The sequence below is a fragment of the Glycine soja genome, chromosome 17 (assembly GCF_004193775.1).
Source record: "Glycine soja cultivar W05 chromosome 17, ASM419377v2, whole genome shotgun sequence".
Taxonomy (NCBI): Eukaryota; Viridiplantae; Streptophyta; class Magnoliopsida; order Fabales; family Fabaceae; genus Glycine; species Glycine soja.
This window is the reverse complement of record NC_041018.1, coordinates 13,192,255-13,215,099: the sequence shown is the minus strand read 5'-3', so window position 1 is coordinate 13,215,099 and position 22,845 is coordinate 13,192,255. Positions and strand designations below refer to the sequence as shown.

The 22,845-nt window shown below is 33.9% G+C and overlaps 1 protein-coding gene across 2 annotated transcripts; it reads right to left on the bottom strand.

Annotated features, from left to right (window-relative positions):
• Positions 1–8,718: 8,718 nt before the first annotated feature.
• LOC114392251 (bromodomain adjacent to zinc finger domain protein 1A-like) lies at positions 8,719–20,880 on the bottom strand. 2 transcript variants are annotated; one of them, XM_028353302.1, is made up of 7 exons: positions 18,488–20,878; positions 17,641–17,879; positions 11,348–11,433; positions 11,170–11,246; positions 10,356–10,406; positions 10,051–10,268; positions 8,719–9,332 (listed from the first exon to the last, which is right to left on the bottom strand). In XM_028353302.1, the coding sequence occupies exons 2-7, from the start codon at positions 17,650–17,652 to the stop codon at positions 8,883–8,885; spliced, it is 894 nt and encodes a 297-aa protein (XP_028209103.1). In that variant the 5' UTR covers positions 17,653–17,879; positions 18,488–20,878; the 3' UTR covers positions 8,719–8,882. The 2 variants fall into 2 exon arrangements, with proteins under 2 accessions (XP_028209103.1, XP_028209104.1); XM_028353303.1 differs by lacking the exon at positions 10,356–10,406 and having other exon boundaries at positions 18,488–20,880.
• Positions 20,881–22,845: the final 1,965 nt, after the last annotated feature.

Sequence of the window (22,845 nt, the reverse complement as noted above, 5' to 3'; positions counted from 1 at the left end):
AGAGAGAAAAAAAATTCATTTTTATTTATTTTTAATAACGTGCAAACTTTTGATTGGATGTGTTTAAATCTGATTTGTTGGGTGTATGTTTATTAAGACTTTCTCGTGTTTATTCATGAGGAAAGAGAATAGAAATAGAGAGAAATAAATAATAAAATAATATGAAATTTATATTTTTATATTTTATTTTAATTCAAAGTTTTAATTTTAATTTTAATTCACTTTTTTTCTTCTTTTTTTTTCTTTCTGCCAAACGACTTTTATGCGCATGAAATAATTATGCAAAAAACAGCTTCTCATATCATATGTTTTACCTTAAAAATAATCATTACACCACTATGGCTGTATTGGCCGTGGGTTATCCAATAATTCCTACTTTTTAACTGCAAAAACTATAAAATACTGAGTTGTATTGTTTTGTATAATACCTTTTTGTAATATTATTATTTTTTATCTATTTCTTTATTACATTATTGGTTTTATCATATCATCATTAGACTTTCTTGTAACGGTAAAGTTTTACATTTTTTTTTTCTTAAATAGCCTTTTCGTTTTATAAAATATGACATTTTTATTTTAGACTTTTAAATTTTTTTATGTTTTAATTCTTGTAAAATTTAGAAATTTTAGTGTTAGTTTGATAGACTTTAACAGGCTTTCCATCTCAACAGAAAAGAGATAAAACTTTTGGTCCCTTTGGTAGGGGCGAAAGAATATGAAAAAATAAAATAAAATAAACAATAAATTTCGTAAATTTCACATTTTACTTTTTACTTTTTATTTTAATTTTAAATTTTTATCTTTTTTTAATTTAGTCTCTTTTCTTTTCGCTCTACTGAAGTATCAAATATAAACTTTGAAAGAAAAAAAAAGCTTCCCATTGTTTTTTCATTTGATAAATTATATTTTAGTGTATCAAAATATTTTAAATTTAGTTTTAATTATCATAAAAAATGAATATATTTTTAATTCTTATATTTTAACAGAAATACATGTTTTTTATTTTTGATGGGAGACTAAAACTGTATATCTCTTTTGATAAAGGTCAGAATTAAAAGTATAAAAAATTGTACGGATTTAAACTAAGAATTATTTGACACGTTTTTATATTAACATGATCAAAGTGCACATGCGGAAATTTAAGGAGTAATTTAGAGTTTTTCCTTAAAACCGTTCAAAATTGAAAGTTTTAATATCTATTTTTTTATTGTAAAGTATTTGACTTGAAAACTTACATCCACTCAGTGTAAAAATAATGTATAAAATAGGAAAGGTACGTATAAAGTTTAAACCAACAAGGATGCAAATGTAACTAAAACTAAATTCAAGCTAGGTTAGGGTAATTATTCCTTTTATTATTGATAAAATATTTTTTATTAATTAAATTAATCTTACCTTAAATATTTATAATTTATATTTTATGTACAATTGGATAAACTAATTTAAAGAAAAAAAGTCTCAGTACAACTTTTTTCTCTAGAAAATTAATCAAATTTAAAATCTAACTTAAAGGTCTTGCCACTTGAAACAATAAAAGTATCATTAATTTTATTTTCATCCAATGATTCAAGATTATTTTATTAGTACAAAGAGAAAATAATGTAACCTTACATTTACAACCAAAAAAAATTAAAATAAACATGACTATATATGTTTTTATTTCTTGTAAAATAAGTGAATTTTCATTTTGGTCTTTGTAACTTTTTTCTTTGATTTTCATTCCTTACAATTTTGAATTATTTATTTATGGTTACTAATGTCAGGTGATCATCTCAAGTTATACCAATAAGTATTTGTGGTACCATGTTAGCATGTGAGACTAAAGGGTAAAAAATATTATTTATCTATCTTAAAATGGACATTAAGGGTGAAAAATAATAACTTTATATTTTAAAAGGAGGAAATAAAAATATTACAAGGACTTAAAATCAAAACGTGTTCATTTTACATGGATTAAAAAGAATAATTTCATATTTTAGAGAGATAAAAACAAAACAAAATTACAAGTGCTAAATTTTTTATTTTATTTTATATGAATTAAAAACATATTTGATCAAAATGAATATTACTACTAAAATATATTTTAGTTATTGAACTCAATAATTAATTTTAATTTTTTTATTGTTTAAGATAATAATTTTCTTTGAAAAAATATTATTATGAGAATAATAAAAAATATTTTTAAAGAATAAAATTATATTAAAGCACAATTTTATAAAATTTATTTAGTAATTTTAAAAATTAAATATATAATAAATAGAATGTAAAGCATTAATGTGTTATATGCATTTCCTTGGTTTCAAGTTTGGTGATATGCCCTTTTTGGATTATTTATTTTAGTTAACGGTAGGGGACAAAACTATACTAAACTATGATATTGAGAAAATTCGAGACATTAATTTATAAATGCACCTACCAAAATCTGAAGGTGGTACACATCATGATGGATGTAACTAAAGTGGGCTTTTGGACTTCGCGTGTCAGCTTTGAGAGCAATCTTGGTTAAGAGATTAGAGATAATCTGCTAGTTAGGGAGCCCAGTTGTTAAAGGTTGAGTGTCCGTGTTCCTGTTCCAAGATTGACGTAAAGGGTTGACACTCGCTGGAAACATAGTGGCGTGCTTTTGCATACATGTCACTCGCTGTGGGTGGCATGTATTGGAGACATAGTGGCATGAATTAGTAGGACTCACCAAGGGCGATTCTTAGGTTTTGCGAGCTCTTTCGAGGATCGACCAGGGAATTATCCGACCTGGGTTTTGGGAATCGTGCTCTTGCATACATGTCACTCGCCGTGGGTGACATGTACTGGAGACGTAGTGGCGTGCTCTTGCATACATGTCACTCGTCGTGGGTCGCATGTACTGGAGACGTAAGGTCACCTCTTGTATACATGTCACTCGTCGTGGGTGGCATGTATTGGAGACTTACTAGCATGCTCTTGCATACATGTTACTCGTTGTGGTTGACACATACTGGATAAGTAATGCTAGAAAGAGGGCTTACCAAGGGCGATCCTTGGGTTTTAATTGGAGATATGATTATGGATGTTCTTGTCTTATTAAGAAAATTATGAAAAGGAAGGGTTATAGTGTTCTTATGCAATGTATTTGATTGAGTTCAAATTGCCTTCGTTATCCTAGGTGTGCCTCGTTAAAACCTCTCAACCCAAAACCCTAATTTTTCTATTTTTGGGACAAAAGACTTGAGTAGGAAAAAGAGTAAAACATTGGGTTTGCATTTAGGTCAACTGAAGTATAACTTCAGGTGGGTGGTATTCCATGTTCTTGGAATTTCTTTGCCATCCAGTTCTTATAGTCTGTAGGCTTCATTGTCTAGGCTTGTTATGACCCTGAATGGGCCTTCCCAGTTGAGGCCAAGCTTTCCTGCTCGGGGATCTTTTTTGGCTTCACCTCGGATTCGCTATACAAGGTCACCAGGTTGAAAGGCTCATGATTAAACCTTTGTATTGTATCTCCTTGCTGCTCAGAGTTTAGTGGCTTCTTCCCTAATCCTTGCCATTTCTTGGACTTTGTCTATTGTTTCAAGTTCTACCTTTATGCTTTCTTCATTTTGTTGTTGCTGGAACAATAGTCTCCTTGTCAATGGTTCCCCGACTTCAATGGGGATCGTGGCATCTGTGCCATATGTGAGTCGGTAAAGAGTCTCTTTGATTGTTGTTTGGGGTGAACAATGATAAGCCCAGAGTATATTGGGGAGCTCTTCTTTCCATAAACCCTTAGACTTGTCGAGTCTAGTACGCAGGGCCCTGATGATGACTCCGTTAGCTGCCTCTGCCTAACCATTGATTTGAGGATGTTCAATAGAGGTGACTAAGTGCTTAATGCCTAGCTTTGTTAGCAAATCTTCGTAAGTCTGAGCTTTGAATTGAATGTCATTGTCCATGACAATAGCATATGAGAGGTTGTACCTATATATGAGGTGTTTCCAAGTGAATTTCTCCACCTCAATGGTCGTAATTTCCCACACTGGTCTTGCTTTTATCCACTTGGTGAAGTAGTTGATAACGACTAGTAAGTATTTGACTACTCCTGATGCCTTTGGCAATGGTCTCAGTATGTCCATTCCCCACATGATAAAAGGCCAAGGGGAGCTCAAACTGTGGAGATTGTCAGGAGGGGTGCGTGGAATGTCTGCAAACTCTTGGCATTGTTTGCATTTCTTTGTGGAGTCAAGGGCCTCGACACTCAGTGTTGGTCAGTAGTAGCCGACATGCACCACCTTTGTTGCAAATGAGTGTCCTTTTGTATGGAGACTACAAATTCCTTCATTGAGTTTCTCTCATGACGTAACTTACTTGTTGGTTGTTCAGGAATTTTAAGAAGGGTGTTGTTAACCCTCTTTTGAATAACTTGCCATCGAGGATGATGTAATAGCTGACCTTCTGTTTTAGGTGTCGGGCTTCATTCTTGTCTAATGGAAACACCCCTCGGATTAGGAAATTCCTATAGGGAGTCATCCAGTCCGGTTCCTCTTCTTCTCCAGCCATAACTTCTTCAGTGTCTATGGTGGGAGTTTGGAACATCTATTGGATGATAGTATTAAGATGCTCGACCTTTTTGGTGTTGGCTAGCTTGGAGAGCAGGTCTGCTCTAGAGTTGCTCTTCCTGGGTATGTAGTACATTTTGAAACTTTCATAATTATCGATGAGAGTTTTGGCAATGTGGTAGTACTTAAGCAACACTGTTTCCTTGGTCTGATATCTATTGGAAACTTATCCATGGACAAGTTGCGAGTTTGTGTAGCATCGTAGCTTCTTGGTCTGGTAATTGGTATTTAGCGTCTAACCCCGACCTAGGAGGTTTCATTAGGGGTAGCCTAATAGGTACCTCCAAGTTGAAAGCTTCCTCTAAAATTATAGTGTGATTGGCCATCAGGGGTGTGTAACGCTCGTACATGGACCCTTTTGGAAGAAGTTGGCGCTTGTCTGGCTTGTGCCTCTTGCCTGGCTTGTGTAAGTCGATCTTGGTGTTTCCTTCTCGCTTATCGCGCTTCTGTCCGACTTGTCTGACTTCGTTACTGAATCTGGATATTTCTTCCATCTGAATGTAGCATTTGGCTCATTCGCGTAACTCGTCCATGCTATTAGAGGATTTTTTGCACATATTGTACTCAAACTTGTTTGGCTGTAGGGCGAGGAACATGGAATACAATGCTACCTCTGGGTTAAGATTTTGAATCTGGACGGCAGTGTGCCCAAATTTGTCCATGAATTTTCTGAGAGATTCGTCGTCTGCTAGTCGCAGACTGGCCAAGGTGCTCGAGGTCATGTGGTGAGATCTGTTGGTTGCATACTGCGCACTAAAGCGTTCGACGAGGGTGTCGAAGCTATCTATGTATCTTGGTGGGAGTCCATTGTACTAGGTCAATGTAGCCCCTTTGAGGGAGTTGGGAAGACACGACAAAGAATCGCATCGTCATTGGTATATAGATTTGTCTGAGTCAGGAAGGCATCCAGATGCTAATATGGATTTGTAGTCCCATCATACCGCTCCAGGTTCAGTGGTTTCTACCCCAAGGATATGTCAGCCTCCATAACGCGGTTGACGAAGGGATGCTGACGAGTAGTTTGTCCTGCTAGACAGTGCATGTGAAAGAGACTTAAGTCATCTGGAGTGTTGACTGTGCGTTAGGGGTGTGATTCCTCTTGGGTGTGCTCAGGTAATGTCTGAGCGAAGAGTTCATCATCCCGGGGTCGCCTGATACAAGCCTCCGGCCATTCATGGTCAACCTTAAGCTTTCTCATCTTCTCCTCATGGCGTCGCTCCATCTCTGCAATGTGATTTTGGAGTTGTTGAAGATTATTTGTGTCTGTCATAGCTACTGGTGGAGGATTGGAGCCTTCAAAAGGGATCTCGCGTCTGAGGCCCGACTGAGTACTAACCATGGATGAACAAGAGAGAGTTGACAAGAGACTGCAGGGTATGTTTTACCACGACCCTAATTTGGCGAAATCCGGAGTTGGCACACGTCTGGATGGACGTGGCTAAAGTGGACTCCTGGACTTCGCACGTCGACATTGAGAATGACCTTTGTTAAGTGGATAGAAGGGGGAACCTACAAAACAAAGGATTCTGATGCTCAAGTAGGTATATGAGTTAAGAGATAAAGTATGCATATGCGTAAATGTAAGCTCGAATGAGCGATAAAGAGAGATGTGCACAGGTGTGTTTGCTCGTGTGTTAGTGTGTGTAAGATGTGTTGAAGGTTCGATGGAACTTGAAATTTATAAGAGAGGAGTGGAGTTGTGGGTCCTTGTTTGTAGGGGCTATTACAGCCTTTACAAATAATTCCCGACTAATAGATAAGAGTCGATAACTTATAGATAATGTTAGAGATAATACGTAGCTTAAAGATAAAAGCTAGTAGTTAATTGTACCTTATATATAATAGGTTGTTTGTAAATAATTGAATATATGCTAAAGAGATAAGAAAATTCAAATATATTCAAATAATGAAAGGTTAGAAATAACCTGTTAGTTAGGGAGCTCAGCTCCTAAAGATTGAGTGTTTGTGTTCCTGTTTCAAGACTGACGCGAAGAGTTAACACATATCTCAAAGTGTCAGGTAGGATGCCACGTGTATTTTGTGGACCCTGGATAGTACAATAAAATATATTGCCACAGAAAATAGCTATAAATTACGATTCCTGTGAGAAGAATCAAGCACACGGAGGCCCAGCTTTGAGAATGCCCATATCTTACTAACCAATAAAAGTGCAATTGTTGTGCTTCATTACGTGTTAAAGTAGATTAAGTATGGTTAAGTGGGATTGGTTTTCAATTTCAAATGAGATTATGATATTCTTTGTCTCTTTTTGCCTTCTAAATTTTTAGGAGTGAGAAAATGTTACTCTAATTTAAGGGAGAGTGTCTTTAGGTTTAAAAAAGCTTATGTTTATCTCATTCTAAGAAAATGAGTGAAAATTTAACGTATGATTTATTATATATGAGATTTTATTTGTTTATCTAGAATACTCATATAAAATTTGTTTATGAAATTATAAATATTGGTCACTTTTAATATTGGAAATTATAAAATGTAATTTTATTATTTTAATATCTAAAAACACTAACGGATAAAATATTATAGTCTCAATGTTATCAAATGATAGTCATTTTAGTTCCTATATTGATAAAAAAAAAATCAGAATTAAAATGACATAATTTTAAGATTAAAATGATATTTTTATAATATAAAAAAATTAAATTGATGGATACTCACAGTGACAATGATTACTTAGTTTATTATTCTTCTATCTAATTTATGATTTGAATTTCAAACCCGAGTGAATTGAGTATTTTATCCAGCACGTGGTTTCAGAAGATTGAAATTAGAATAGTAATATTAGAGGCTTGTGGGTTTTCTTTGGGGATTTTCTTTTCTTTAAAGTGAAACACAGTGGTCAGATTAACTGGGTCACATTAATTTTCCAGTGCCACTATGCACTATTTTTTTTTATTCCGATTAAGAATATACATAATTTCCTATTTTCTATTACAATAGCTGTCGTGGATCCATCTTTTACCCAGCAAATCATTTACAAGTATAAACTATAGGGTCAATGCATTGATATAAGGCCTAACACCATTCATATGTATAAAAATAATTTATTTAATACGAGAACTTGTGTTTGATATTTTTTTTTGTAAAATTTTCTTTTATAAGTGACAATCACACTTTAATTGATATTTGTGGTCCTAGATCTAGAAAAAAAAAATCATTTAACTAAGTATACTCATTGTCTAGTTAAAACAAATATTTGTTTTTATTTTGTAAAATTAATTCTTTATATTTTCAAGTTTAAGAAAAATACATTTGTTTTAGTTATCAGAAAATGAACTGAGCACCTTAAACCATGAAAACCCCAAAACCCATCATAAGCCACCATTAATCTCCCCCAGTTGTTCCATCAATTCTTTACCTTACTCAGCAACCCACGAAACTTTTCAGCAAAAACATTTCATTCCAACATTAATAATACCTCACATTTTATATAAAGAACTAAATAAATTAGGGAGTGATGGGGCTGGTACCTGGTGGTTACAGATTGTATTCAGATTTCAAAGCAGCTTTTAATTCGTTTATTATACATAAAAAGTCTTATTGAAGACCATACTGAGAATTGAAGCCTTAGCTGCGTCACGACAAAAATTACTGACAAATGTTCCAATTTATATATTTGGTTCACGTCAAGAAAGATTTTAGAATTAATTCTAAATTCAGAATTATTATCAATTAAAATAATTGAGTAATCTTTATATTGAATTTTACTTCTAATTTAATTTTATATTAAAAATATACAAATATAAATTACATAACTTCAAATTTAATTTTAAACAAAATTAATTTTACAAAATCCATTTCATAAAAAAAAATCACTCCATAATCTTATAAATGGATAATTTTAGTCCTTCTAAGGGATATTAACAAATAATTCTAATTAATTGAATTATTAAATTAATTATAAATTAATCAAAAATCATTAATTATTAAAAAATTATTAATCATAACTGGCAATATTCTTAGAAAATCTGTTTAAGTGGAACAAGTCCAATGCCCACTCAATCAACAACTTGTTGGTACATCAGCTGCACATTGGGAGATCAAAACCCATAATATTTTTAGAAAATCTAATAGCATGCTGATTACTAACTGACAATATTTTCTGCAAAAATAAATTAATTAGCAACTGATATTAATTGAGTAAGACTCGTTTAAACTCTTTCACTGAAATTATGTACCAAGGAAAAGGACAACAAGTAGAATAAAGGAAATCCGGCAAAAACAAAGACAAACAAGCCATGCTCCATCCTACAGTTGAATGTTCTATGGAGTATGTACTACTGGAAATGATAAATATCACTGTGAGCCAGTGTACACAAAAGGACCGCTAATTTTCCTAAGCCACAGCAAAGTGCTCAAAGTTTCTAAACCTTCCCAATCACGCAGGTCCTCAGAGCTTGCAGGTGAAAGAGAGGATTCTAGTCTGTCAGCATCGTTTTTCTCGTCCATTGGACGCTTGCCATGCAGCTTACCATTGTCAGCATTGTTATTCTCTTCCATTGGCATCTTACTTTTCACATCTTTGCTAGGATTGTCACCCACATTCTCAACAGACATACAGGGGCCATCTTCTGGAACAGATTCAGGTGTTACCTTTTTCCCATCAAGGGATTGTCTCGAATCAGAACAACCAGAATTGAAATTATCTCCTCCACCTAACAAAATTCTGTCACCTGAAGACCTTGTATCCATAGCATCAGATTCACCAATTTCACGAACTCCAACCATATCTCTATTCTTTTGACGCTGCAATTAAGTAAGCATGTGTTAGCGCTAATTGTTTTGCATGGTGAAATAGGCTTTATTCCATTCACATATATATCCAAATTCTTATTACAACTTGCTATGTCATTGTCACTCTCAAAGCTGAAAACAGGGTTTTTTTTCACTCGAGTTTGATAAATTGACTGATTATGTAAATATTAATCGTGCAACAATATCTATTATATTTTCAAATAGAGAAATAGAAGTCATGTGATAGGACCTAAGCAAAGACTAGAAAAGTAGGAGGTAACTGGTATTGGTATTAAGAAAACTCTCTCACAAAGGATGATGGATATTCAATACAACGTAGCTTAGGATGTATAGACAAACTTAAATATAACAACGGATTGGACAGAAATAAACTAGAAAATAACACTCTTCCTGAGAATAGAACCCCTCCTATTTCAGCCTGGCCTCCCATTCTTGACCCCCACACTCCTCTTCTTTATTTGTTAGCCTATAACTGCTGGCCCAATAAGCTCAACAATTGGTTACCCATCATTATAAGATACTAATGTCATCACCGATCAACATCTAACTCATATTGTAAATAAGATTGTAGAAAATTAAAATTGTATAGTATTTTCAAGTACTACTAACTTCAAATCAATATTATTAGCAAGTGATGGAAAAGGAAAATACTTATCATATGTTTGTGGGTCAAATACAGAGAGGAAAGTAATTTCATGCATGCCAATACCTTAAGAGGATTTGACACAGGTGTGTATGCCGAGTCATTTGCTGCAATAACTTCAGAGCATTTGCCATTTAATTTCACTGAGCTAGCATTATCAAATGACACAGATTTGGACAGCAATCCAAGATTTTTCCTCTTTCTAGTATCATGAATAGCTACATTTTTCTCAACCTCCCGATTTGTCAGCTGTCCATTAAATTCTGAATTCAATAGAGGAGAGCCTGCACAGAAACCTTGAAGCTTAACAATATTTATCTCAATTTAACAACCAAAACAGAAAAACTTCAGTATTGTTTCACATGTCTTACATTGAGCATGTTCTATCTCGGTTTGTGAGCCCAATGTTGGTAATTCATTACCTAAAATAAGAGAGTAACTTAGGTTTTTACTAAGAACCATAGGAAGATTGCATCACATTCATCAGCTAACAGGCATGGTGTCCAGTCTTTAGAAAAAGACAGGGTTATCAAAATGAGTGCTGAACCCCAGCCACAACACTCTACTGCATAGGGACTTCTTATGCAAGACTTTTAAAAGTGGAAAAGCTAAGGCAATCAAAGATTTTACTTGAGCTCCAAATTTCTTGCAATTGTCAAAGAAAGTTAAAGTTCCTTACTTTTATAGCGATAAGAGATGTGAAAACACCTTAGAATTTGAGATAGATAGAAAAAGAAAGGCTCTTGAATCAAGATCCAAATTCCCCAAAGCGTGCAAACCAACCAACAAATCTTTAAGAAGTAGGGATTTGCCTTCCCCAATTTTTTGAATAGGGACTCCCTACTTAGTAGAGATTTGTTGGTTGGTTTGCATGTTTTGAGGAATTTGGATCTTGTTTCAAGAGCCTTTCTTTTTCTATCTAACTCACTTCTAAGGTGTTTTCACATCTCTTATCACTATAAGCATAAGGAACTTAAGCTTTCATTTGACAATTGAAAGAAATTTGGAGCTTAGAAGTAAAATCTTTGGTTGCTTTTGCTTTTCCATTTTTAAAAGTCTTGCATGAGAAGTCCCTATACAGTAGAGTGTTGTGGCAGGGTTTGCCACTCATTTTGATAACCTTGTCTTTTTCCAAAGAATGGACACCATGCTTGTTAGCTGATGAGTAAGATCTAGATCTTATACCTGGTGACTTCCTGCAGTCTTCGCAGGTCCACCAATCACCATCTGGCACTTTTTCCAACTTTTCATCATTACAATAACTGGTTGATGAATGAAAATAAAACCATATCATTTCACTTCCCCATAAAATGAGAGGCTACCAAAACAAAAATACAATGATACAAGATAATAAAATATTTACATGTGTTCTGCCCCATCAGGACACTTGTTACAAATAGCAAGATACTCTTCAAATCCTTGATCCCCACAGATATCACAAACTGTAACCTGTTATCAATTGGAAGCCAAAAAAGCTATATAAATTCATTGAAACAAAAAATAAACAAAATCTTATGTGGTATCTATACCTCTTTTAACACATTATAATGCTATTAGTATAACCTAATGATACTACAGCAAGATCTACTAGGGGAGCAACAAAGGGGGGAGAAGGCTCTAAACCAAGGTTGTTAAAGCCAGACCGGACCGGCTGGTTCAACTGGGAAACGGTCAGGTGACCGGTCCGGAGACTCTAAAAAACCAGAGGATTCCAGAACCGGTATAAAACCAGTCAAGAACCGGTACTGAAAACCGGTTTGAACTGGTACTGTTTCAAATATATATATATATATATATATATATATATATATATATATATATATATATATTTTAATTTTGATATAAAATATTTAAACATAAATAAAAACACATTTAATAAGAATTACAAGTGAGTATAAATTATTTTATCAATTAATTTTTCTTCTAAAACATGCATATAATTTACTCATTTATATTAATTTACAATTTTTTTATATCTTGATTTCTTATAATATTATGTTATAGAATTTATTATTTTAAATCTAAATATAAACTTGTTATTGTTAATAAACATTGTTGTATTTTATTAAAATTTAAAGTTAAGTATTATGATATTTTTTATTTAGATTTTTATGTGTACTTTAAATGTTAAGAATCTAAGAAATAACATTTTATTTCAGTCTTTAGTGTTATAATGTTATGATATTATATTTATTTAATACTATTTAATGTATTATTTAAATATTAATATTATTTTATTAAAACCGGTTCAACCACAATTCAATTACGGTTGAACCAATGAACCTTGAACCGGTACCTTGACCAGTTCAATGACCAGTCCAGTTTGCTACTTTCAACACAAGGATTGATTCCCACAAAATGTCTCAGAAGCACGTAGAGAGTGATAAGAGAGAAAGAAAGAATCTGTTTGTATTAAGCAAGAACTCTGTAACAGAACCAACTGCACAAGGTACCCCAAACAAGCATTCTCCTTTCACACTGGTTTCCCAGCCAACAACAACAATTAGAATGAATATCCCTTCACACTGCCCCTAGTGGCTTATTTATAAAAGCCCCTAATTAACACCTTTGCCCTTTCTCCTAAAATAGACCTTTAAGGTCTGTTTGGGCATTTCTAAAGGCAGTTCTGATTCATGCCTAACAAAAACTTCCTCCACTTTCCTTCTTGGTTTCTCTCCTCCTTTTCACAAAACTATAAACCATGCAAGAGACTTTTCTCACTAGTGCCTCCCATGGCCTTATTTATGTGTCAAAACGTGCTACACTAATTTTTCCTTATAAAGTAATTTTGTATCTTGTCCTTTGTGTGGCCACACATTCTTCTTAACATTCTCATTTCTGCTACTCTGACCATTTCTCTTGCTGTCAATTTAAAGCTCAAAATTCACTACATTAGAGTATAGTTAGACATATAGCAATATGATAAAACTGACCTTTGAGTTTGGTAATTACTTTAGGATTACAAATAACCCTTGATGCATAATTTCCTCATCATTTTGTAGTATTGATCCCAAATATCTAGTTAGAAAATTGTGGTATGAAATCTCCCACTTTTACTTCAAAGTCATTCTTGTTTCTTGCAAAAATTTCAATGCATATAATTTGTCTTACTCTTGAACAAAAATCCTTTATTTCCAAAGTTTGTCTTCAAACTTCAAGTTTAAAGTTAACTGCTACCCTTGATTCCTCAATCAAAACTATATCATCCACAAAAAAGATGCAATTAAGGATGATGATCTTTTGTATGTCCCTAGTAAGAACATCCAAGACTGGATTAAAAAATTAAGGACTTCAGGATGAGCCTTGATGTAATCCTATGCCTATAGAAACATACTCAATCTCGTCTCTTGGAGTTCTCACACTAATATTTGTCCTGTCATACATGTCTTGTATAGCCAGAATTGAAAATATCTAATGGAAAAAAAAACAAAGAAACAAAGGTAAATAAACATCGAAAAAGCCTAAGCTTACTAGGACCGAAAGCCAAAATGCATACTGAGATACAAAAACAAAAACTAGAACTAGCTCATGTTTATTGAACTCTACCCACATAAGTAGCTTGGAGCATGTTAATGTATAGAATAAAGCAGTTTCTGCTTACATCTTCAATTTACCGAAAAGTTTTATTCTGCCAAATTTTCTAGCATCACCATTCTCTACCTTCCTAATCTATGACACAATTCTATAGAAACAGCCAATGTTTACATCTTCAGTTTACCATGACACTAATCAGTAAAAGATTCCATATTCTCTTGACTTTTAATTTAGAATCTAAAACTATTCCTTTTATGTCACTCAAATCTAGCAATTGGCCACAAACATACAAGATTTCAACATCTGATAAGTGATAACTGTAAACTTCATAGCAATCCCTAGACATCCAGAATGTACAAGGCATTATGTGTATTGTGGCATTATTAGCTCATTCTTAGATCCTTGCCTTGGGTATCTCCACACCCTTTAGGAGCGCTTAGTTTAAACTCTATTCACTTAAAGCTATTCTTTTTATGTTATTCAAAGCTAATAACAGCAACTAGCATACAAGATTTCAACTTCTAAAAGAATTGAGAACTTCAAAGTTCAAAGCAATCCCTAGACACCCAGAATGCACAAGGACTTATGTGTTGTGTATTGTTGCATTATTTGTTCATTCTAAAGTAGATTTAGTTAAAATAAATTCAAAAATTCCCAACAGCATGCCTGGGAAGTCTATTTCTGGGAAGTGGGAATGATTCCAATTGCTAACAGCAGAAAGAGTTAGTTGAGTTTTGGTAATCAATGACCCATGGGGGTAGCTGAACTCACCAGGCAGCTGTAAATCTCCAGCAACTGCACAGGAGCCTGAATCTGGTGATTGGCAACAATGGTCAAAGTCACCAACCATCATTAATCTTAGGCATGGGCTAAAGTGTTAACAGAAAGATTGTGATCCTCTTCAGTGAGAAATCCTGATGGAATTGAGGAGAAACAACAAATTGAAAGAGATTGTGAGCCTTGATAACTGGCTCAATTTGCTGACACCACAGCAAAAAATTCTTATCATCGAGCTTTTCAGAGATCTGATGAGAAAATGTAGCTGGAGCAGATGCTGAAATCGAGGAAGAGTAATTGTTTTCATGCTGAGGATGTGACTGTAATGGAATCGCACAGATCAGATCTTCGTTGATTGTTGATGGAAGCCATGAAAATTGATCAGAGAGCTCTGATACTATGTTAACAGAAACTGAACTTGTTTATTATGAAAATGAGAGTATACAAAAGGTATCGAGTCTCTTTTTACAGAACCTATTTATACTACAGAGACTCAGTTAGAAGTTAGTTACAACTGATTGACTAAGACAGTTATACCTGACTAGAGTTTAGCTACTATAGTTAACACTAGGTAATTAAAAAACAGAAAGGAGTTATACACTCACATGAAGTTGCAGGTCATCATTAATTATTAACATGTGCAAAAAGTGGCAGGATTTCAGTGACCAGCAGTGGTGGCCATAGTCACCCTCACCCACTGTCACTAGCTTAGAATAGTCAAATTCTGGCAATCAGTGACAATGACTGAAGTCATCCGCCATTGATAATCATCAATAGGAACAAGATGGGTGAATTTTGGCAACTGGTGGTGGCGGATAGAGGCCAATGGTGGTCGAGAATTGTGAACAATACATTGATACAACAATTGTTTTTCGATAACATAGCACAAATAAGTATTTTAGACATTTCATATAGCAACATTTCCTAATTTGCTCAACCATAGGAATGGAGCAAACCCACCTTCCTCCATAAAGTGTGAGAACGTTGGGCAAAAATCATTTCCGAGTACATGCCCCCTTTCAGTGTAAGACAAATGCTGTTTAAGAAACTGAGGTCACCCTACCCGGCAATGTATTTCTGCAGGCTCAAACATTAAACATGGCAAAAGCCCCTCAACCACTTAGATTAAGCTTGCTAAAAGTCTAAAACTACTGAGACCCTTTCTTGTTCAGGCAGGGGGCAAGCACGATTGATGTGGTGATTCCTCTTGAACATAGTGGCACATGGGACTTAGTTTCTCTTGCTCTAGAGAAAGAATTGTAGGGTATCAATGGGTATATACGCTATAAACCAAAGGGTCAAATTGACTGTCTTAAGCTTGCCTAGTTACAAAGGAGTACGTACAATGAATGATTCAAACAGTCTTGGTTACAGTAATACATTTTCTCCCATAGCTACGATTACTTTTTGTCCGGCTTTCTCTTACCATGGTAGTTATTGAGTATTGACCATTGTATTAGCAAAACATTCTTCTTACATGGTGAGCTTAAAGAACAAATATATAAATAAAGAAACCACCTAGGTTCATTGCTTAGGAGGAGTCAAGCTTGGTTTGTAAACTTGTTGACACTCTAATGGATTTGAACTGTAAATTATTACCATATTAGGGGGAGCCTTATTTAGATCCTGGTAGGTACAAGGATTTAGTTGGGAAACTAAACTATCTTACTATAACCAAACTGGATATTTCCTTTTCAGTTAATGTGGTGAGTCAATTCATGAAATGTCCAAGTGTTGATCTTGATCACTGAAATGTCTTGAATTTGGGCTAGGCTTAACTCAACCCCAAAAGCTAGCTCATGAGGTGAAGATTGTCTAAGCCTTTATAAGCTCTACTTTGGTCATATCTATAGTTAGTGTGAGATCTCAACCCACTTCCCTCACACCCAGGAGTGGACATATGGAGCATGGAGATTTATAGGACTAATTTTTTGTATTGCACTGAGAAAATCATAAACAAGGTAGATTGCACTAGGAAAGTCATGGGGCCATAATTTTTTTGTCTATATTGCACTGGAAAGCCACAAAACCGGGTATTTGGACAGTTGAAGGTGACATAAAATCAAATCTCTGATAGGCTCAAATACCCTCTTGAATTTGGTTTGGATCTAACTCAATCCTAAAAGCTAATTCATGAGATGAGGATTTCCCAAGTCTTTATAAGCTCTATTTTGACCATATCTACAGTCAATGTGAGATCTCAACACACTCCCCTTGCGCCTAGAATTGGGCATCTTAGAATGTGGAAATTGTAGGACTTCTTTTTATATTGCACTAGGAAAGCCGCAGGGCTAAGTTAATAGCATTAGGAAATCCAAGGGGTCAGATTCATTGTTGGAGAGTTGAAGGTGGCCCAAAATCAGGTCTACGATAGGCTCTAGTACCATTTTGAATTTGGGCTAGGCTTGACTTAACTCCAACAGCTAGCTCATGAGGTAAGGATTGTCTAACCCTTTATAAGCTTTGGGTTGACCATATTTATAGTTGACGGGGGGTCTAAACAGAATACTTTAATATGAATCTTGCAATACACTAATAATGTTCTGAGTCAAGGGTTGTTATACAAAGGCAAAGGAAACACTCAAATTGTGGGGGTACTTTGATGCAGATTGGGCCGGTTTTCCAAATGAATGGCAGTCTACCATGTTTTTGTTAGTGTTAACCTTGTGTCCTGGAAAAGTAAGAAACAAAACATGGTCACTTGGTCCACTATAGAGGTCCAGTGCCGAGCAATGGACACTTGTGGACATGTGTAGGTAAAATAGCCATTTGTGAGTTAAAATATGAAAATATTGATCATAAGAGCTGATTTATTATAATAAAAGCAACTTTACATATTGTGTCAAATCCCTTCTTTCATGAGAAGACCAAGCATATAGAAATTGATTGTCACTTTATCAGGGAAAAGTTCCTCCTAGGAAATCACTATTAAATTTGTTAATTCTAGTGATAAGCTTGCAAATATCCTTACAAAGTCTCTTCAAGGTCCTTGCAACCTCTTCACTTTTAACAAGTTTAGTACATATGATTTGTATGCTCTAACTCGAGGGAGAGTGTTGGAAAGTATTTTCTAAATAGTGGCTGTATATTTGGCTGCATATCTTTTTTTAAATAATTAGGCATTGACTTGTATTGTTTTCCTAATTTCCTAGTTTCCTTATTTTCCTAGTTTCTTAATATTAGAGATTGTAAATTATGTGTATATAATGTATCATGCTGAGGATTCCCTCAAGCAATTAAGAAATCCTTGATCCATCTCAAATGAAAGAACAGATAATCTTAATCCACAAAATTTACAATTACTAGTGGATAGCATGAAATAGATAAAGAGGAAATACCACGTACCACATCACCCATTATGTTTGAGGCACCCGTTCGATTTGCCAACTAAATTTGACAAGATTCTTGGACACTGGTGTTCTTGCAGTATGAATGATGTTCAGATTCAATACAACTCAAATTTGGATCACCCCAACCCAAGTAGCACAGCTATAAACATCATCTGCTCAACAACCTAACCTGGACAGTGCTGCTTTTGCTAATGATGACTCCCTTTGTTCGCTGGGGAACTAGGAAGGTACTCCCTGAAATAAATAAATGGAATCAATTCTGATTGCTAGAAAATTTCACCAAGGAGATATTTATCACAGTTAAAAAAATTATAAATTATGCGCCTTCACCGAGATCGCACTATCATAAAAATCATTAAAATGAAAAAAACATCTGATTGATCTGATCTGTTTGGAATAATGACTCTTGTTATTGAAGGTTATTCAGCCGAGTTTTGAGAATCACGGTGATTGCAGTCAGCTTCATGAAAATGAATACCAGCAACCACAGGAAAATTATCATCCGAAGCCGATCTACAATGAATATTTCCTATCAGGAATTCAGGATCACCGTTTCGATTAATCGATCCCCAAATTGGCACTCAGATATGCTGATGCATGAGACGCTTCACCATGGACTTTTTGTTCTTTATGTTTCTCAAGTAAATTTGAAAATCTATCATCACCAAAATTGTTCAAACCTTTGGGAGTGTCACCAGATCGCCCACGAGATTGGGCCTCTCTCACATTTAAAAGCAATTCAATGTCTTCACAAGACTAAAAAACCCTAAAAGTAGTTTCACTTTCTACATTCCCAGAAAAAGAATGTTATGATTTGAAGATACAATGCAGACGGTACTTACCTCACAACTTGCGTGTTGCCTACAATTGCATGCGGTACTCAACAGAGCAGAGAACCAAACGCTGTCTTAGGAGAGCACTTACTGGTTCGCTTTCCCTTATAGGTTTTATCAATAAAGTCATCAATTCCCACACCGCTGTTGCTGCCACTTGTTCAATATGCACATACAATGAAAATGAGCACCATGTGTCACACACATTGCATGATGTAGACTTTTCTTCCATTTTGAATTCAAAAGGCTGAAAAGAGGGGAAACCGCAATCTAGTAATTAAAATAATAACAAATCAGGAGGACAATTATTAATAACAACAAAGATCCTAGGGGTAAAAAATGTACTCAATTAAAATATATTAGCATGCACTACATAATTTGCAAATAACCAATACAGAGCCGAAATCCTAATCACGGGTGATATAAATAAATAAATAAATAAATTAAACCATAGAGAACTTCGAAAATTAAATATCCTCGCTAGGAATTTAAAAATCAAGTCTCTTATGTTCTGCGTTTCCTAAAAATAATTGACATCATCAATTCAGCATTCAATGTTGGTTCAAGATCTTATCAACTTCAACATTGCAATGTGATTAATGGTGCTATTTAAAAATGCCAGCATCCAATAATGTCAAAATGCCTATGCACATATAATTGAAAATGCATACACTAAAGAACCTTATTGGTTGAGAAATGGATATTGCATACTTCATGATGGAGATCCAAGGCTAATCTTTGTTAAAAGAAGTATAGTAGAGGAGAATAGCTACTACTGTTGTTATGTAGCCCAGATGTTTTCATAGAAAAAATTAAAGCAACTACTATGTAGTTTAAATTCACATAATCTGGCACCCTATTATCTTGTTCCACAATTTACCTAAAACGAAAAATAGTAGGAGTTTCAACAAACTAAATATACTAGACACCACCAACTAGGAAAACAAACACTAAAAAATTAGAAAATGTGTAAAAAACAATACATTGTCCTTCAGTATCAATTGGTTGGTTTAAACTTAAAAGGGTAAGACAAATTTTTATTCCCATAGTCACGAATCTTACCACTCCCCAACTAGAAAAAACTACTACAAAATGCATCAACAAAGTTGTTTTGACAAGTAAAAAAAATTCATTTCCACATAATTGACTCTCTGTGATTATCACATGACATGAACTTCTCATATCAAAACTAGTTAGAATCACTTAATTCAGTTATTTGCCTTTTACTATCCATGCTCAAGGTAGAAGAGCCATCAACATTTACTTGCTTTATGGACTCTTTAGTCAGGGTAGGGATATTACAGCTCAAGCTTTAGGCCACTAATAAAAAAATATTTGCTATTAGTTTTTATAAAGCAAAAGGGCAGCATGTTTTGGCAAGACCCAATGTACAATTTTCTCATTATAAGTTAAAAAGCCTCTCTCAAAGTTTGTTTTAGGTCTCACTCACTGTTGGGTCGTCACCCTGTCTTTAGCCCTCTTCAAATCCATAGAAACATTAAAACTACACAACAATCACCAAGCCTTATCCCACTTTTGATGTGTTAGATTATATGGATCAAGTGAGGCCATTGTACTCTGTCAAAAACTGAAAATCCATTCAGATTTAAAAAAATCAATCTTTGTCTACCTCTTCTAATCAGACCATTCTCCATTTGATTAACTTTTCTTACCGAGCCTTGAAAATATAAAAAGAATGAAATTCAGAAACTAATGTCGATCAGGTGGTAGTAACCCATCAGCTACAACAATGCAATCATTCAAACCATAAATTCAGCGCAGAATATGTACTCTTGGATTTTAAAGTTCAAAATTGAGTTGCAAAATAAGTGAAATTCTAGGAGTCTTTGTCTAGACTAGCTGGTTACCAAGGAAGACCAGAAAGGGGAGAAGGAGGAGGAGGTGTAGAAGTTCTCCAACGGGACAATCAAACTGATGCAATAAACTAGAGTAGACAAAGAATTCATGTCCACAGAGGCTAAACCTTTACAACACAATGATAAGGAAGAACATAAGAAACTTCCGATAAGTTTCACTGCTGTATTCTCTTCACAACCATATGATGATCAAATACCAAAAATTCAACAATGCCATAAGTAACATATGACAGATATATTAACACAAACCCATATATGCCCAAAATATATTAAGACTCATTATTCAAAACAAGAGAAAGAAAAATGGAACAACAGAGAATCGAAACAATTTTCTTTTTCTGAAAGAAAATAAAATCAAGTAATTAACATGAAAAACAGAACCTTTATGTTGATTATTAGATACCCACAATCCCAGCAACAATCCGACAACGAACCCATAGATTCAAAGACACACAAACAAAAAATCAAGGTGCAAAATTTAATCACATAACATGATCCAGAACCGCCAAAGAAAATAACAATATAAGTAAAAGCTGGAATAAAAAAATAAATAAAAAAATCCATGCCTGGTGAGTGATATATTGATGGAGATCTCTGAAAGTTGTGAACTTTGGGGTCCCCATTAATGGCAGTGAACCGATACACATGATGGCAGAGGAGTGGAAGGAAGAAAGGGTTACATAAACTCTTACAATACTCATGATCGGTGCAGTGCCTTGTTGTTGTTGCCAATCTTTTCTTTATTATTATCCCTAACACTATGCCATTGCAAAACTCAATTTCGTTTCTTTGACTTAATGCATTTGTATTTGCCTTTGTATCTCAATTTTTCATCTCAGGTGCCCTTCTTTTATTTCCTAGTAGTAGTATATCGCCAGATTGATTGAGGTTTTTGAGTGTTAATACAAAATATCTTAATTATTAAATAATTATGTTGGTGAGTTAGATGTTAATATTTTTTGTGTTTAATTTTTATGTAATGGGTTAAAGTTTTTTGTTATACTGATATTCAATTAGAAATAACTTGATGTATGGCATTAACATTTAATTTAGGCAGCCTATGAACCTAAAACTTTATTAAAGGGATTCAAGCCTACTTAAGGTCTTTTTATTTAACTGGCACTGAGACATAACAAAAAAATGTGTTTGGTGGAAATAACATGGACTCGATTCAGTAGTGGAGGTCTGATTCAAATTTGGTAAAAAGGAGACAACAAATAGAGCAACACTAGAGTACCTACAAATATTCTAACATTTAAGTCAATGTTTGAGAGAAACATAGTAGATTATGAGAGTTAGAGTTTATTTCAAACCTAGGACCTCTTTATATATGCAAGTTTAGGCCGAAAAAATAGTTAGGCAATTATGGTCACACAATCCTTGTGACCTATATAGGGATCATATGTCTCACGTTTATCCCCTTGGGGTGAACTGAATAAGCATGAGATATTTCAATTGAAGTGGACTCCTAAGATATGACTCTAGGACAAAATGTAATATATATATATATATTATTTTCTCCTTGTAGATATTAAAAAACTATTGATAACATGCAGAGAGAATTTCACTTACTATGGTGATTCTATTTAGGGGTGTTTAGATCCCATCTAATAAAAATATTGCAAACCAATCCAAAAAAATAAAATAAAAATCAATTAAAATTGATTTTATTTTTACCATTTTTGAATAACCAGATCAATTAGATTGAATTTCAAATGATGTTTTCAAAACTAAAGATGCAAATCGAATCAATATATATATTTTAATACATATATATTATTTTGCGTTTCACACATCAACTCTACATTTTATACGTTTCAACTTTCATATTTTTTAAATTTTGTCCTTTCATCGACGAGACATTCATATCAATCAAAAGCACCTGAGTGAATTTTCATGGCTTTAAGAAATACTCTTCCAAATTGTGAGTACTAACTCTTTCAAATTTTATGTATTTTATGCATTTCAACTTTCATATTTCACATTATTTTTGTGTTTTGTTTGTATATTCTATTTTTTGAAAATAACCACTATATATGAATCTAGTAGTATAATTATGTAAGGACTTGTCAGTAAAAATTAAATCATTCAATCCAATACAAACAACATTTTATTGGATTTGATTAGATCGTAATTTCTTCAAGAAAATAATCTAAACTAAATCAAACTAAACCATAAGTTACTTTAATCTTTGGAGTGGATGATTTTTTGGCTCAAAATCGATCCAATCTGATTTACAAGCATCCGTAGTTCTATTCAATTTGAGTTAGTTGAGTAGAAAATCAGATCACTTAGATTGTGGATCAAATTTGTCCCGACTCTCTTAGGTTGTGGCTCACGTGAGTTGAACATGTGTTGCATTAGGTTGGGTCACACGTTGGGAGTTTATTTAAAAAAAAATACAACTTATTACACTAGCTCACCAAGTAATTGTAAACTGAACTATTTAATTATATTCTAATGACAATAAAAGATAGTAGTATACTAGCT